This window comes from Propithecus coquereli, unplaced genomic scaffold (genome assembly GCF_000956105.1).
Source record: "Propithecus coquereli isolate 6110/MARCELLA unplaced genomic scaffold, Pcoq_1.0 Scaffold331, whole genome shotgun sequence".
In the NCBI taxonomy this organism is placed as follows: domain Eukaryota; kingdom Metazoa; phylum Chordata; class Mammalia; order Primates; family Indriidae; genus Propithecus; species Propithecus coquereli.
Window position 1 is genome coordinate 1,995,001 of NW_012148964.1, and position 15,763 is coordinate 2,010,763.

General features: G+C 39.6%; 1 protein-coding gene across 1 annotated transcript in view; it reads right to left on the minus strand.

Annotated features, from left to right (window-relative positions):
* Nucleotides 1–15,763, minus strand: part of SLC35F1 (solute carrier family 35, member F1) — a 408,845-nt gene that overhangs the window by 30,332 nt on the left and 362,750 nt on the right. Inside the window, exons 4-6 of the mRNA XM_012650546.1 lie at nt 14,292–14,451; nt 7,283–7,439; nt 5,346–5,398 (exon numbers count right to left, since the gene is read on the minus strand). Of these exons, the coding sequence (XP_012506000.1) occupies nt 5,346–5,398; nt 7,283–7,439; nt 14,292–14,451 (370 nt within the window). The remainder of the gene's footprint in view (nt 1–5,345; nt 5,399–7,282; nt 7,440–14,291; nt 14,452–15,763) is intronic.

Consider the following 15,763-nt stretch of genomic DNA (forward strand, 5'->3'; position numbering starts at 1 on the left):
GTCTTATTCTAGTTGTAATAGGAAGCTGAGGAGTTTGCAGCAGGTGACTAACAGAATCTGATGCACATTTTAAAAAGATGATTTTGGCTACTCCATGGAGAAGGGATTGATTGGAAGAAGGAAAGCATGGGAGGGGACCAGTTAGAAGTGTAGTGTCAGAGTCTGTCATAGTCCCAGCAAGAGAGGTTGATGGCTTGCTTGGTTCTGCATGGAATGGCAGTGGAGGAGGGAAGCGGCCAGGTCTGTGAAGATTCAACAAGCCCTGGAGATAGATTGATGTAGGCAGAGAAGCAAAGGAGACATCGCGGATGCCATGCGATCTGGCTAAGTTAGAAACTGGGTGATACCATTTACTGAGATGGAGACACTAAGGGAGGACCAGGTTTTGAGGGGAAATAAAATGTTCCATTTTGAGTATGTTCAGGTTTAGATGCTTATACATTATCCAAAAGGATCTGCCGAGTAGGGAGCTGGATATATAATTGAAGGACTCAGAGATTTTACAAGCCTAATTTGTGAGCCAAGGAGAGTAGGAAAATAGATACATGGAAGACTTCACTCTACTAATCAAGCTACCTCCGGATGTTTCCAGCTTACACATTCTAAATGTATTTTAAAAAGCTACAGAATTCAGATGTAGGGTGATGGGAGTAGAACAAACACCATCGCAGTTGATCACTTTGCCAGGTCAACCAATATGTTTGTGTGTGAATATCCTGTTTCGTAAGCAAAGCATTGTCTGCCAAATGAACACACCATTAAATTGAGAGCTAGAATGCAGTATTCTTGCATGTTGCTGATTTGCTTTCTTTGATGGACATTAGCTAGTTAATGGATGTTAGCAATGCATCTGAAAGCCCAACTTGCTGCCCAATTGATCAACACGATCAAACAAATGAACTAAATTATTTTTTGACCGAGGACTACCTAATGGCTGCAATAACTACATTTATAGACAAAGTATGTGTATAACCCTTTCTTATTTGAAATGTTTTCTCTTTCACTTAGGATAGAATTTGGTCACTCTTGTCATTCACTAAATAGATTTAAGCAACAGAGATTGGAAATACTACTATCAGCTAATATGGCTTGTCTGCTTACTAGGTGTCATGTACTTTATGTACATTAACTAATCTCCACAACAGTATAATGCTGATAACTATTGTTATCCTCTTTAGATGGGAAATAGGCTTATAGAGTGTCTCAGTGAAGAAACACAGCCCATAACCAGATTAATAGAGGATATTTAATATGGCACACAAGTTACAAAGTTGTTTGAATGGGTGCTACAGGAAGCAGGGATGGTGAGGCAACCCAAAGATTAGCAATAGCAAGAGCTAGAGAAGTATAGGAAGGGGGCCATGTTATCAGAGGCCAGAAGTAGGGGAATCCCAGTGGAAGTAGAATAACAGGAGACTCAGCCATCTCTAGAGGCCTGACCCCAGAGAGAAACAGGAAGAAATGCTCTGGTTTCTTTCTTTCTCTTACCTCCAATCATCCTCTACTGCCTTCCTTTGGCCAAAACTAGCTGGAAGCCAGCTGAGGGAGGCTGAGAAGTGGAGTTTGCAAGAGCAGAGCAGAAGATGGGTAAGAAATGGATCTGTGAGCATATAGAGATTGAGTAACTTGCCCTCAGGACACATGCACAGTCTGACTGTAAATTCTTAGTATATGCCACTAATCTATATTGTTTAATTATTATGAGGGAAATAAAGCTTTGAAGGAGAATCCTATTTGACTCTAATAAATACCTAATTTTATATATGAGATATATCTATGTATATATGCAATCTATCAATATATATTTAGTGTCTGTGTATGCTGCTTATATATTATCTCATCTCTTTCTTTTATTTCATCCCACTGGTGCTCTTTTTCTTTCCTTTGGATATACTAGAGTTCTAAAATATTATTTTTAATTCTTAAAAGTAATGGCTAGATGAGAAGACTTTCAGAACATACGCATTAGGCTAAGTCTATAAAGGGCACTAGGCTGGCTGGGTTTGCAGAAAGGGCAAATTAGTCTCACCACAGGCAGCTATGAGGCTAGCCTCAACTCCCCAGGCCTCAGATTCAACATGCATGAAAAGAAAGGTGTATTCTTCATTATCTTTAAGCTCCTTTCTTCTCTGTGGGCCCTTTATTCTATCTTCAGGAAAAGATCAAATCTCTTGTTTTGGCTTCCAAGAAAAAAAGACACAAAACCAAAACCAAAAGCAGCATCAACTACAACATCAAAAGTGAGGAAGGCCCCTCCACACCACAGACCTGTGCTGGCTGGCCCGCGGCACTCTTTTTCTTTCCTGTGACTTTGACTTTCACATCAGTTTACGTTCGCTCACACATTCTTTAACACAATACAACACGTGGAATAAAGGGAATGTCTAAGTTATTTATTAGATTTCTGACTCTGACTCTAACATTCCTGCTTCCAGGAGGACATTTTAGCTATATTGGATCATATATTTTACTTGAGTTTACCGATTAGATAATCACCAGGCTTTCTGTTCAGTAGAGTAAAACAATGGAATAAAAACAAACAACGGTAACTATTATTTTCTTGCTTTTAATTATTCTGTATCTTGCAATTGGCCAATGTTATACGAAAATAACAGAATCTGTTTTTAAAAATGCCTTCAAGTCCAGAAAATACAAAACATACTTTTTATCCCACTTACCTACTTACACCATGGGTGGGGAGATCTTTTTACTTTAATAAAATGGCAACCACATGAGCTGTCCAAGAGATTGTATGAGGTAGATTACTGACGTGGAGAGAAATTCACTGACAGATCATGGGAAATGAAGACCCTCTTGGATTCTGGTCTCTTAAAACAATGTGAGTCCTCCGCCAGGACACAGCGATCAGAGCTAGGCACTCTCGGGTGACTTCCCAAGGAGAGCAGGGAAGGTCTGAGAGGGTGCGGACCCTCACCTGGTATCTCCTTGCCTCTTTGGCCCAGGAGTTTAGCGGCTGCTATGCCATCCCCCAGTGCCCCAGAAAGAGTGCAATGTCGAACCTAAAGTCCCTTGACATCTCCACCATTTCCCTTTCATCTGTATTTTGTGAGATGAGAGAGGGCAGAACTGGACTATCTTCTTGCTTGTCATGCATTCATTTGCTCACATAATAAACATTTATTCACCACATGCTGTGTGCCTAGAACTGAGCTAAACAATAGAACCTTGCTGTAAGTCAGGGTGAGGTAATGAGGACAAAGATGGCCCTGATGTAAAAACACCCCAAACTCAACCTTACAAATGCTTCAGAAAGAAGAGGATGAATATTTGATTCTTCTCTGAGGCCATTTCTTATTGATACATAATAATTTACATATTTGTGGGGTACTTGTGATATTTTGATACATGCCTACAATCTGTAATGATCAGGTCAGGGTAATTGGGATATTCATCACTTTAATCATTTACCAATTTTTTGTGTTGGGAACATCCTAAATCTTCTTTTCTAGCTATTTTGAAATACACAATAAATTATTGTTAACTATAGGCACCCTACTGTGCACCGGAGGTGATTTCAGCCTCATTTCCAATTAGGAATTAAAAGGATGGCTCTATAATGTGTTCCTTTTACACTGCCCTTCATCATCTTTGACTACAGGGCACTGACATTTTAATGGCAATATAAGAGCTCAGAACAAAACTATCTTTTGATGACACATTTAACTAACACTGAATTATAACAGAACCTCAGTGGATGTGCACTTGGCATCCACATAATTAGGGGACAAATTCTTTTTGATTATTGCTATCATTATCAATATCAAATTAATTTATACTCACAAACCAACTGCATGTGAAGTGCTATTAAGCACGGGTAACATTCTGTTTCCTGGCTTTGACAGCCACAAAGGCAAATGCTTCTGGAACCTGCAGCTGGTTTCCTTCTCCCCCACCTCCCGCTGCCTTCCTCTCCTCTCCCCACACCCTTCTCTCTCTTGCTCTCCCCACACCCTCCTTTCTCTTGACTTTTTTTTTTTTAAGAGACTGAGTCTCACTCTGTCACCCAGCCTGGAGTGCAGTGGTACAGTCACAGCTCACTGCAGCCTCAAATACCTGGGCTCAAGTGATCCTCCCACCTCAGCCTCCTGGGTAGCTGGGACTACAGGCACGTACCACTATGCCCAGCCAATTTTTTAAAAAAGATTTTGTGGAGATGCGGGTCTTGCTATGTTGCCCAGGCTAGTCTTGAACTCCTGGCCTCAAGCAATCCACCCTCCTTGGCCTTCCAAAGTGCTGGGATTAAAAACATGAGCCACCATGCCCAACCCCAATTTTCATTTAATTATAACATTCTGTAGCAAAACTTGAGAGAAATGAAATGGCAGGACTCCGTGACAGACACAGGGTAGGTCAGCCCTTGATGTCTCTGGAGATAACCCCTACAGAGAGTCATGCACAATTTTGTAGCTCGCAATGTGCCTTCAGAGGGAATTATGTCTGTGGCAAGTTGGCTTCAGATGCTTAGGGGGTGGACAGATAGGTAAAGTGATGCAGGTGAGTTCTTGTCATTATTGTCCTTCCTCGTGAACACGGAATTTGAAGCTGTCTGTTATATCAGAGCTCATACAAGCTGGAGGTGGCCCAAGCAGCCAACTACAGTGTGAGAACCCACATGTCTCAGCAGAGACACCGAGGGGACACCTTCTGAGGGTGCTAGATGTCAGTCCCTCCCAGGGCTTGCTGTGATGGATCATTAGAGCATCACTAGGATCTTAAATTCCTTGTCCTAGATTTCTTAGAGGAAAGTGATTTTAGAAACAGGGGGAAAGTGGGATGTCCTGGATGAGTATCAACTAGCTCAAAGCATGTCTGGTATTTTCTGAGTCCACTTGGAGATCAATTAAGCATTTCTTATTGCAAACTGCTCCCCTCTGAAAAGGTTTTTATGGCCTCAGAATGCCCATGACATTGTTTCCTAAAGTTCAGTTTTTTGCCTTTACTTAAAAGCGGCACTTTTTAATGATCACATCCGTTTAGTGTTTCTTGGCTAGAGCAAATTGGGGTCATTTATGTGCTACCACTGCCTCGGGGCATTTTTTCTTTCTGGTTGATCTTTAACCTAATAACACACTTCTGTGTCTCCCCTAATGGCATCTTGACGATGATAAGCAGGGCAGAAGCTCAATTAGGAAACATTATGAGTCATACAATGCAGTCTGTAAGAGTGTGCGGGAATGCCTAACACGACAAAAGGACTCCATTACTCTTGTCCCCTACCATTTGAAATCCCTTCCTCATTTGTGCCCCACCTGTACCCACATCACTCTTCAAACACATTTCTCAGGTTTACTAAAAACAGCATCTTAGGTGAGCAAAATCCTTACCTATTTGCCAATCCCAGGGCACCTTTAACAGCTCCTTGTGCTCCATTATGGCTCTGCAAATTCAAAGAAAGCGGACCTGATGAGCAAGGTTAGAATGCACTCTTATATCCTCCTTCGGTCTCACTTATCAGATTTATACAAATTAATGAAGCAACCAATTGACTTTCAGAAAGAATTTTGGGCCACTCAGAGGCAAGTCTAATGAGGCAGCCTGTGGTTTATCCCAGAAGATCTTGGTAGGTGTGGCAGGCGGCAGTGAGAGAGTGCCAGGGGCACGGTGGAGCTCCACCCTTCCACTGCCCTTCTCACCCAGTCTGCCCACAGCCTTTGTTCCTGCTTGTTCGGATGCTTTCTATAATAAAAAGCAAATGGTGAGCTTCAGACTATTTCTGTGCTTGCAGGTTTAATCAACTTTCTGAATGAGCACTTACTAGGGCAGGGTTCTCAAAGTCGAATGTACGTGAAAGGCATCTGGAGAGGGCGTTAAAACACTATTTCCTGGGCTCCATTCCTAGAGATTCTGAATCTATAGATCTGGGTGGGGCCCTGGATGTGCATTTTTGGCAAGTTCTCATGTGATTCCAGTGCTGCTGGTCAGAGGACCACACTCTGAGAACCACTCACTGCTCTAGAAGAGGATCAGGAGGCCAGGTTGGCACCACTCCACTGGCGTTATTACTTTGGTTCCTGTGTGCCCCCAATGCATCCCACTTGCCAAACACCTCCCAGTGCCGCTTCTATCACTTTGGCAGCAGTGTCCCCCAAAGGGCACACTCGGCTCTAAAGGACTATAACTGGAGCAAAGGAGCACTAGAACTCTGAACATATATTTTGGACTCAAGAATAATAACCCATAAAAGGAGCCATCTATCCACAAAATGTTCTCTGTGAATAGTGGAACTAAACAATTCTTTGTCTTCTCACGAAGCTGAAGCACCAAATTTGGGAACTTTAAAATGCCATAACACTTTCAAAATGAACCCAAAATAAATCCTTCTGAGAGCATCTTCCCATCTCTGCACCTTCTTTGTTTGCTATGGAGTTTTTCACCGGTATCTCAAGACACTGAAATTTGGAGGATTGTTGAAAATAGCCTATTTCTAAAATATGTTTAAGGTGATGCCAAAATATTTTCCATAAATAATTTTAGGCACTGAACCAATCCAATTACAAAGTAATTGCTTTGTAGAAAGAGATCTGGTGAAATCAGAATTTGATAAAATTAGATTTAAGGTTATACTATCATTCTTTATCCCTTACATGAAGCTAAAATATATGGTTTTTACTGATGGAAAATAAAGCTTTGTTTGACACTTATTCTCACAACAGATTCTGAGGCAATAGCCAGTCCTAACTTATATATCCCAATCCCAGAATAACTGGAAAATCGGTGCTTTTGACTTTTTGATGATTAGTGAACGTTTTTGTTACATCTTCACCTTTTTAAGGGAAATAATAGAAAAGCTAAATTCTAACAGATGCATTTGAAATGTGGTTCACTCTTATAAATCCATGGGAAACAAAAGGACAAATTTATAACAGGGCAATTTTAAACTGTAAGTTTTCTAGTGGTGGTTGTCACTAGTACATGGAATGTTCCTTTTTGGAAGTGCATTGAATTGTGGCATTTATGCTTAGTTTTTCTACTTCTCTAGGTAATAACCCATTCACTAGTTTGGGAGAATCAATGTTCTTCTAATGCTTTTCTGCAAATTATCTTCAAAGCCCACTAAATTTTTTATAACAATTTATAATAAACTTTTTAAGTTTGGAAGAAATTTACTAATAAAGATATTGAGTTGGCATATTTCAGAAGACTTCTGTGCAAGAGGGGGTGACTAGTTTCCAGCCTTGATTTTTTACACCCTAAGAGCAAAAACTTTACAACTAGGTCCTGATAGTCTCTACTCTCTGAATTTCTTGTTGTATTTACTCACAATTGGATTCCACTGAAAAATGCACCGAAGAGTCCAATCATTCCCAGGAATTCCACTCGGCTCAGGGTTCGGATGATGTACTCTTCCCAGACGTTAGAGATGCCATACAGTGTGGCTCCTCCTAAGACCAGAAGGTCCCCTACTAGCTTATTTTCCCCTAGGAACCAAAAAGCAGAAAGCCATCAAAATTCTCTTAGGAACCTGGCACCAGCAAATCGAGCTTCCTTTGCTTATTCTATTCTGACATTTTTATAGAAGTCCTGTAATTTCCAAATGAGATTTAGTAGTTTATCTGTGCTCTAGACACCTTCTGATATAAAAAGTTTGCCTATGTTGACACAGTCAGATTTTCCCTAACTAAGGAAGAGACCAGTTTTTTCCAGACTGCACCCTCTCCACAAAGCCCAATGTCCTCTGTCTAGGTATGTGTCTGTGAATATATGCTAATACGGGCATGTGTTATATTTGCTTAAACAATTCCAGTTTAGTGAACATGGTGTAGAACAAACAGAGTTGGTATGAATTTCCACCCTTTGCTATACAGGGAGAGAAGCTATAACAAAACCAATAAAGACTCCATTTTGACCACGGGCAAAATGTGTATTTGCTTAGCAAATGAGAGTGAAAGGAATTATGGATTGAAATTCTCAACTTTCCTTAAGTAAGTAACATAAGCTTGCAAATATATGTAATTCATTATCACATTAATATTTTTCTTTTTTTCATAAAAAATCTATTTGTTTTAAACTCAATTTTGGTTGGTTTATATCCAATTTTTAATAAATCACCCAGATATTTCCTAGAATTAGGCAAACTCTTCCCACTCCAGGAAGTGTGAAGCCAGGGAAAGAGGGGAGTAGAAATAAGCAGCTGGCAGGGCCTCGCTGGTGGGCTCTATACCCACGTGGTCTCAGGCTCTGTCCTGTGCAAGTCAGTGGCGCAGGAGGTCAGCAGACAAGCAGCTTTTGGGTGGGGGAGGTGTGGGATGGGAAGGGCACCCACGCCAGAGAGATTCTAAGGAAGGGACTCAGTTAGCCTTGGATTCCCGGACTAGCTGGACGATCTGAAACTGTAGACCTGGGTTCTCACGGTTCAGTGGGGAGCACTGAGCATTCTCTAGGTAGTGGCTTTACATGAGAGAATCTGGACAGGGCTTGGGGACAGACTTTGGTATGTGGTCACCTTGGAAAATTCTATCCCTACTGAGCCACTTTTTCTAGGGCAACTTCCCACTCCTGGCAAGCATCAGAGAGAGAGAGGAAGAGACCCTGAAAGGCAGCAGCTTGCTGGAGTCACCCTCAAGGGGATGGAGCTGAGAATGCCATTCTGTGTGGCCCGGGAGCTCTCTCTGGGTTCACAGGGAGTTCACCATCACTGCTCAGCAGATGAGCTGAGAACTTGATGAGACTTTGATGAGAAGCCAGACCTGTGAGGAGGTCCCTGGGAGCATCTTCTAGGAAAATTAAGGTTGCTGCGACAGAGTGTGGAATCTTCAGCAACCTGATTAATCTTCTTCATGTGCCAACTATAAAATAATGACAAACTTATAATTCTAAGTAGTTCATTTGAGGAATGACCCATAAAATAAAACATATCTATAACTAAAATTATAATGAAACTGACTCAGTCTCTTTCCACTCAGGAGACATTTCAGAATCTTGTGATGACATGGCATCATTATAATGAACATCAATTATTGTTGTACCAGTGAAGTGTGGAAATGCTGCTTAATAGAATTCTTGGTTAATGAAATTAATTTTATATGAATGAATTCGGGAAAACTAAATCAGAATGAAATATTTTAATAAGAATGAGGGAAACATCAATCTTTTAAAAGTCCTAACAAGAAGACACACCGTTTCAGTGAATAGTCTCACAGTGTTTTTCAAACTCCACATTTGTACAGTTACAGCCTATTTTGATAATTGGTCTTTGACTATAAGAAATCTATTCACCAGTACTTAAAGTCTTCACCAATTCAGTGATAATTATTAACCATAATATAATTTTGTGTAACCCCAAATTCAGAAGTATTCTCTAAGTTATCAATGACAAAAAAATTAAATATTATTTATTATAATTTCACTGATAATTATATTTGTCAAATTTTAAATCATTTGAAAGTGGGTACATTTAACATATTAACATGTAAACATTTACTTGATTAAATATAATTAAATCAACCAGAACAAAATTTTATTCAACTATATCGTAAAATGAAGAACTTGATATAATAAAGAGTACAAGAAAGTGCTAGGACTAATATTTTCTATCTGAAATTTGTATCTAGTAACTGGAAGTCATAACATATTACTCTATATATTTTATGCAGTTAATGCAGTAGATATCTGACATACATGGTGGTACTAGTTTTTGTATGATATTCATGGGTAAACTTTTGTTCAGAAAATCTGTCATTTATGTGTGTATAAAACCATAATGGGTGATAATATTTTGCAAATTTTGGTTAAATATACATTTAAAATTATGAAATGTCTATCCAACCCAATACTTCTCTTCCTTCTCAGAATCTCACACCCTTGCTATTTGTCTATGGCACCCACCGTGTTCCAGTTACTTGTTAACTTGTACGTCTCACCCTTGGCTGCACCTGTTCTCTTACAAAGCAGGGTTGAAGGGGAGGGACCATAACTTACTCAGCTGTATATTCCATGGGGTCCCTAGTACGGATCCTGGAGCATTAGATATTCTCAATAAATGTCTAAATGAATGGAACTGACTGCAAAGGTCTGAATCCATCCTATGGTAAAGAGTTTGAGTGGCAACAGCTGTCAATGCAGGTAGAATTGGGTCTAATCACATCTCTGTCACTTACTAGCTGTGTAACATTGGGCAGCTATAGAGTCTTTCTGAACTTAGTTTCCTTATCTTAAAATGGGGTTATTATGAGAATAAAATAAAAGAACACATGTAAAATACTTAGCATAGTATCTGACACTTATTAGGTGTTCACCAAATGGTGGCTAAAAACAATGAATCAATCATTTCTTTGGATAATCACCTGTCTCTTTGCATTGGGCACTTCTCATTTTGGATTGCTCTTTGATTATAATCAACCCAGTCATAACTGTTTTGCAAAAATTGGTTTTCCCTATTAGATTTTTGTTTAAGTACTAGAAACATCATGTTTGGAGGGTGGTGGGAGGAGAAGAGGGAAGGTTATTTAACATTAGTACTTGCCACTAAGTCAAGAAATAAATGGTGAGTTATACTATTCTATTCTGGAGCATTGGAAGACTATTGGCACAATGCATGAAATATACCCACCCCACTGAATACATTAGAGCCTTAAATAGGGGGACCAACTGTCTTGTTTTCCTGGGACTCTTGGTTTTAGCACCAAAAGTCTCGCATTTGGGGAAACTCCTCCATTCCGAGCAATCCAGGACATTTGTTCACCCTAATTTACTATGATAAAACAATGGTACATTTCTTATAGGAGCCACAGTTATGGAAAAATAAGGATTAAGTGGTATAGCAGAAAGAATACGGGCTGTATTTCACATCTGGGCCACTCAGTTTAGAAATGATGTGCCCTTACACAAGTTTCTTATCTTCTCTGAGCTTTGATTTCTTCAGCCACAAGAATAAGAATAAAATTATTTGCATAGTTAGGAGGATTAAATGAGATAATGTATGAGAAATTGCCTGCCATCAGTGGGCACTCAAGAAAAATGTCACTTTTACTTGATTGTGTTTAATTATCTGGCTCCTTGAAAATATTTTCTTTTCTTTAAAATAAATATAAAATTATGTTTAATAATAAAAAAGTATTGTTATGGGTGTCTAACATCTTTGATAAATGAACTGTAAGATGCAATGAATATATTATGGTAGAAAGAGGATATTTTGAAGGGCAAGAAATATATTTTTTTAATATGGAGTTATTTGAATTCTTTTTTTCTTAATCCTATTACTTTCTAACCTTGCCTTTTATATTGATAAGTGTTCCCAGGAAAGTAGAAAAGTCATGGAGCTGTATCTTTTAAGCTTTACTAAGTCATTTTTACATACTCCAACATCTCTTATATTCTCAGCCACTTCTATCACATGTCTAACCCCCCTGCCCTGTATCAGTAAATGCAGAGATGCTCTTTCAGAAGAGACCTATACTGCAGACATGGGTGGAGCTAAGGCTGCAAAGAGAACACACATACTAGGCCCACTGATTTTTACTGACAAACTTGGAAAAGACATCTCCTTCCAAGTGAGTGCAAAGGTATAGAAGCTTCCTATAGTGGATGATCAGTTGTACCTGTGGCATGCACAGAATTAGAACGTAAGTCTTTGTGTCTTTCCCACTATGTATATACCACTCCATAGGCTACGAGGCAAAGTCTCCCCGGCTTCCTTCTCTCCACCTGTCTACAGTAGGCAAACATGCTGGTCAAGTTTCATCAAAAGCAGTATTCCTGGCACATCATTTTGTGCCCTGACATTGATATTTTATACCTGGAGTACTTGATGCCATTTGAAAAGTTTCCTTTAGTAAGACTTAAATCAAAGGAATTCCTGGATAGCTGATGAAGAAACATGCTAACAAAGTAGAATTAAAACAATTAACTTAATTATAATGAATTAAAGAAATTTTGAAAGAGTCAATATCAATGTCCTTGGAGACAGAATTGTCAAAGTCCCAAACTAAGGTGAAACATGGATTAAGTAATATAAAAAGGATCCAGTCAGACACTCTCTTTTCTTGCAAAAAGCTCTTGATACAGTGATCATAATTTATATCGAGTTCCATGCCTGATAAAAGTTCTGGTGAGTGCCTGCAGTATTTTAGTAAAGTTTTACGAACCTGGCTAATTAATGCAATTGAACCAACTCTACCATAAAGGTAAAAACAAATGGAATATTTTTGATAATGATACACACCAATTTTAGGATTACATTGACCTCAAAACCAGTGTGTATTTTTTCTTTTTCAAAAACATTTTATATGATAGCTTAAATTTCTGTCTACTTTAATATTTTTATAGAGATAAAGCATGTCCAATCATGATTTTATAAAATGAGCCCTGGGATCCTGTATCTGGGCTGGCCTTAAAACATCGTACCATATACTCCGGCCCCATTTCAATAGCACAGAAGGTATTCCACAATGATAAAGTTTAATTCTGTTAACACTGGTACTTCACATGTCACAAAAGCAACGATGCTGTGGGTGTTAGAAAGATTCACACGCATAGATAAAATACCACTCCAGTATGTTTTAGCCACGTCTACATTGTTTTTTAAAATGACCGATTTGGAAAGGCCCTCAAATAGACTTACTTTCTTTTTCTTAAATAGTTCTACGTTTTTTCTAACACTTCATTTGAAAGCAAGAAAACATTTTTTACGAGATTAGTGAATACAATCTAGTGAAATAAATTCAAGGTAGCTTCACATTCTAGGCTTAAATGTTCATAATTATCAGGACAATTGTCTTCCTTGCCTATGGTGTGCAAGATGACAGGCAGGGTGAATGGCTGGTGTTCAGGAAGGCAGAATTTTCATAACTAAGTGTACATCATGCTTCTGCTTTACACAGTTCATGGAAAGCTGAGAAAGCATAATTAAATTTTGACTTTAGAAAAACTGGCCATGTTGGACCAGACAAAAATATCATCTGATTTGTCCAAAGAGATTATCCATATCAAGATCACTACATGTACAGAGTGTAAAACTGGCCTTTTCAATGACTTCTATTGGTATGCCATGGAACCAGTGTTTTATATAATAGAATTTGAGAAATGCTGGGGTATGTATTTTCAGTCTGTCTGTTGAGATGGGGACTGACAGTGTTGTATAAGCTGTGGATCTATGAGGCTGAGGCTGTCTCTCCTTTGCTGTGTTGTATCTTTAGCTCCCAGCAACCTGACAGAGGCAAGGAGGACTGCCCTGGAGGCCAGGAGCCCTGGGTTCTCATCTCTGCTCTGTCAGCTCTGTGACCTTGGGCAGCCCACTTGGCTTGCTTGGATCTTGTTCTTGTATGTGGAATATAAAGGAGCTGACAACGTTCCTTTTAGCTATAAAGTTCTAGGATGCAACATAAAAGACATTGTTTTAGAGACTTCGTATGACTCAGTTGCATAAAGAAAAATGGCCCGATTTTGAGTCTTTATCATCCAATTTTCTAGAAGAAAGGACAATTCCAAGAACTATAGAAAAGTGGGCACTTTCTATCCCATTCCTGATGTTAACAGCGGGGGTCATTTTTTTCTGTTCCCAAAGCCCTTCTGTAGGACATTTTGGTACATTTCAAAGAACTGCAATGCTTTAAAAAGGGTCCTCTGGGAACCACCCTGGATTAGGGACTCCCCTCAAGGCAGATTCACAGCAATCTGATGAGTTAATCATGAAGCTTTACCTTATGGATCTACAAGCCGTGATTAATACCAATAACCCCTCCCCTCAAAACAAATAAAAAAAAAAACATGCACAAGGAGGCTGAACTTAGCTCTCCCTCATAAAAATATTGAGTATTCTTAATCTAGTCTTCAAATGTCATCCACTCTTAGGTCTATAAACCAACCTTCACCCAGTGGTTTGAAAGCTCAGTCTTTCCCTGGCTTGACAGAGAAAGGCTTGGGGTGGGGGAAGTGTGGGGAAGGCCCCTGTGGTTCCGAAGTGGATGGACCCATCACCAACACCTCTAACTAGCGGGTCTGGGCCAGGCAGCTGGGTCAGGAGCAGAGTGATTTCTAAAACATCTTCCAAGTAGGTTATGACTCTCAGTTTTAAATATTGTCTGAATGTTACTAAATTCATGTTGAAAGGGCATAAGAGCTGTATTTTGCATCTTTTATTCACTCAAGAAACATGTATTAAGCACTTCCTACGTGCCATTGTTTTAGGTGTGGGGAACAAACCGGAATAGGACACAGACACTCAAAAGTCCAAGTTCCTAAGGTCCATGTTTCCACTCAACTGTGAAACTTCCATTTCTTGCCTTGGCCTCACCCAAAGAAGTGAGTAACCTGGTGAACATCCGAAGACTCACCTGCTCCCTGATGCCTTCCCACAAGCACATCTGCTCCCACCATGCAGCCCATTCCCAGGATGCAGACTACGATGCCGATGAAATGCACAGCCTTGTACCGGATCAGCAGGAAGAACCAGGAGAGCAGAATCACGACTGGGATCACAAAACAGTCCAGGAGCTGTTGGGAGGGAGGAAGGTAGACAACAACAGGGGTTCAGAAGGAAGCTTTCCATATTATAGAGAAAAGTGGCTTACCTCTATAGAAAAGGTTATGTATTTTCCCTGAACCTGAGTTTAGGTGTAGACCAAGAGTTAATGCAATTAAAATAATCTCCCTGCAATAAATGCAAATTAACTTTATTTTTTCATTGAATTGTAAACATCCCCTTAGCCTGGAGGAAAAAGGGAGAAGGCAAATCTCCCCAAAGACAGGCTGGTGGTGAAGATTCTCCTGCCTCCACCATGCTGGGGCAGTTTTGCCTCCTGGCTTCCTCAGAGCTGTGGCTGGCTCCATAGGAACACCCAGGATGTGAGGAGAATTTTAGATTGTCCCACTTTGGAAGTAGATCTGGAAATGAGAGGTAAGAGTGCAAAGGTCTTAAAATGTTTTATAAATTATTAGAATTTAGACAAAAGTTGCATTTAATTTCTCCCAGACAATTATCTCCCAGTACCAGTAAAAGTTAATCTGTCCTTCACTATTTCTTTTTTTTTTTTTTTTTTTTGAGACCAAATCTTGCTTTGTCACCCAGGCTAGAGTACAGTGACATGATCATAGCTTCCTACAGCCTTAAACTCCTGGGCTCAAGTGATCTCCCTGGCTCAGCCTTCCCAGTAACTGGGACAACAGCTGTGTGCCACCATGCTCAGCTAATTTTTTGGTAGAAACAGGGCCTTACCTCACTATATTGCCCAGGCTGGAGGCTGGTCTCAAACTGCTGGCTTCATGGGATCCTCCTGCCTAGGCCTCCCAGAGTGCTGAAATTACATCCATAAGCCACCATGCCCAGCCAGTTTTTTGTTGTTGTTGTTAGTGTTTCTTGGTTTTTTTTTTTAGTTTTTCTGCTTCAGTGATAATAGGGAGACATCTAAATTAACCCTTGACCAGCAAGTTCAGTTTCTCATGAATGTGATCGTTATAATTTTAATGGATCTGCACTATGGAACCTGAGATACGCATAGCCAATGACCTACATGGCCCCTTTCTGATCAGTAAACTATACGTGAAATCAGTGGGATCAATACAGGGATTCTAGAAATCCATTGTTCAAGTTGCTGAGCTTTCTAAATAGCTGATGATATGTCACCTTGAAACTTTATTTTATCTATTTTAGATTAGAATCTTTTAATAATGTAGGGTACTTGTCACTACTATCATTTTAAATGGGATTTATTGAGTATAGGATGTTCATAATGTTGAATACTGTGATCTCTTTAGGACATAGTGGGTTATGTTGTAATTCTGTTGAGTATTGTGATCTCATTAAGAC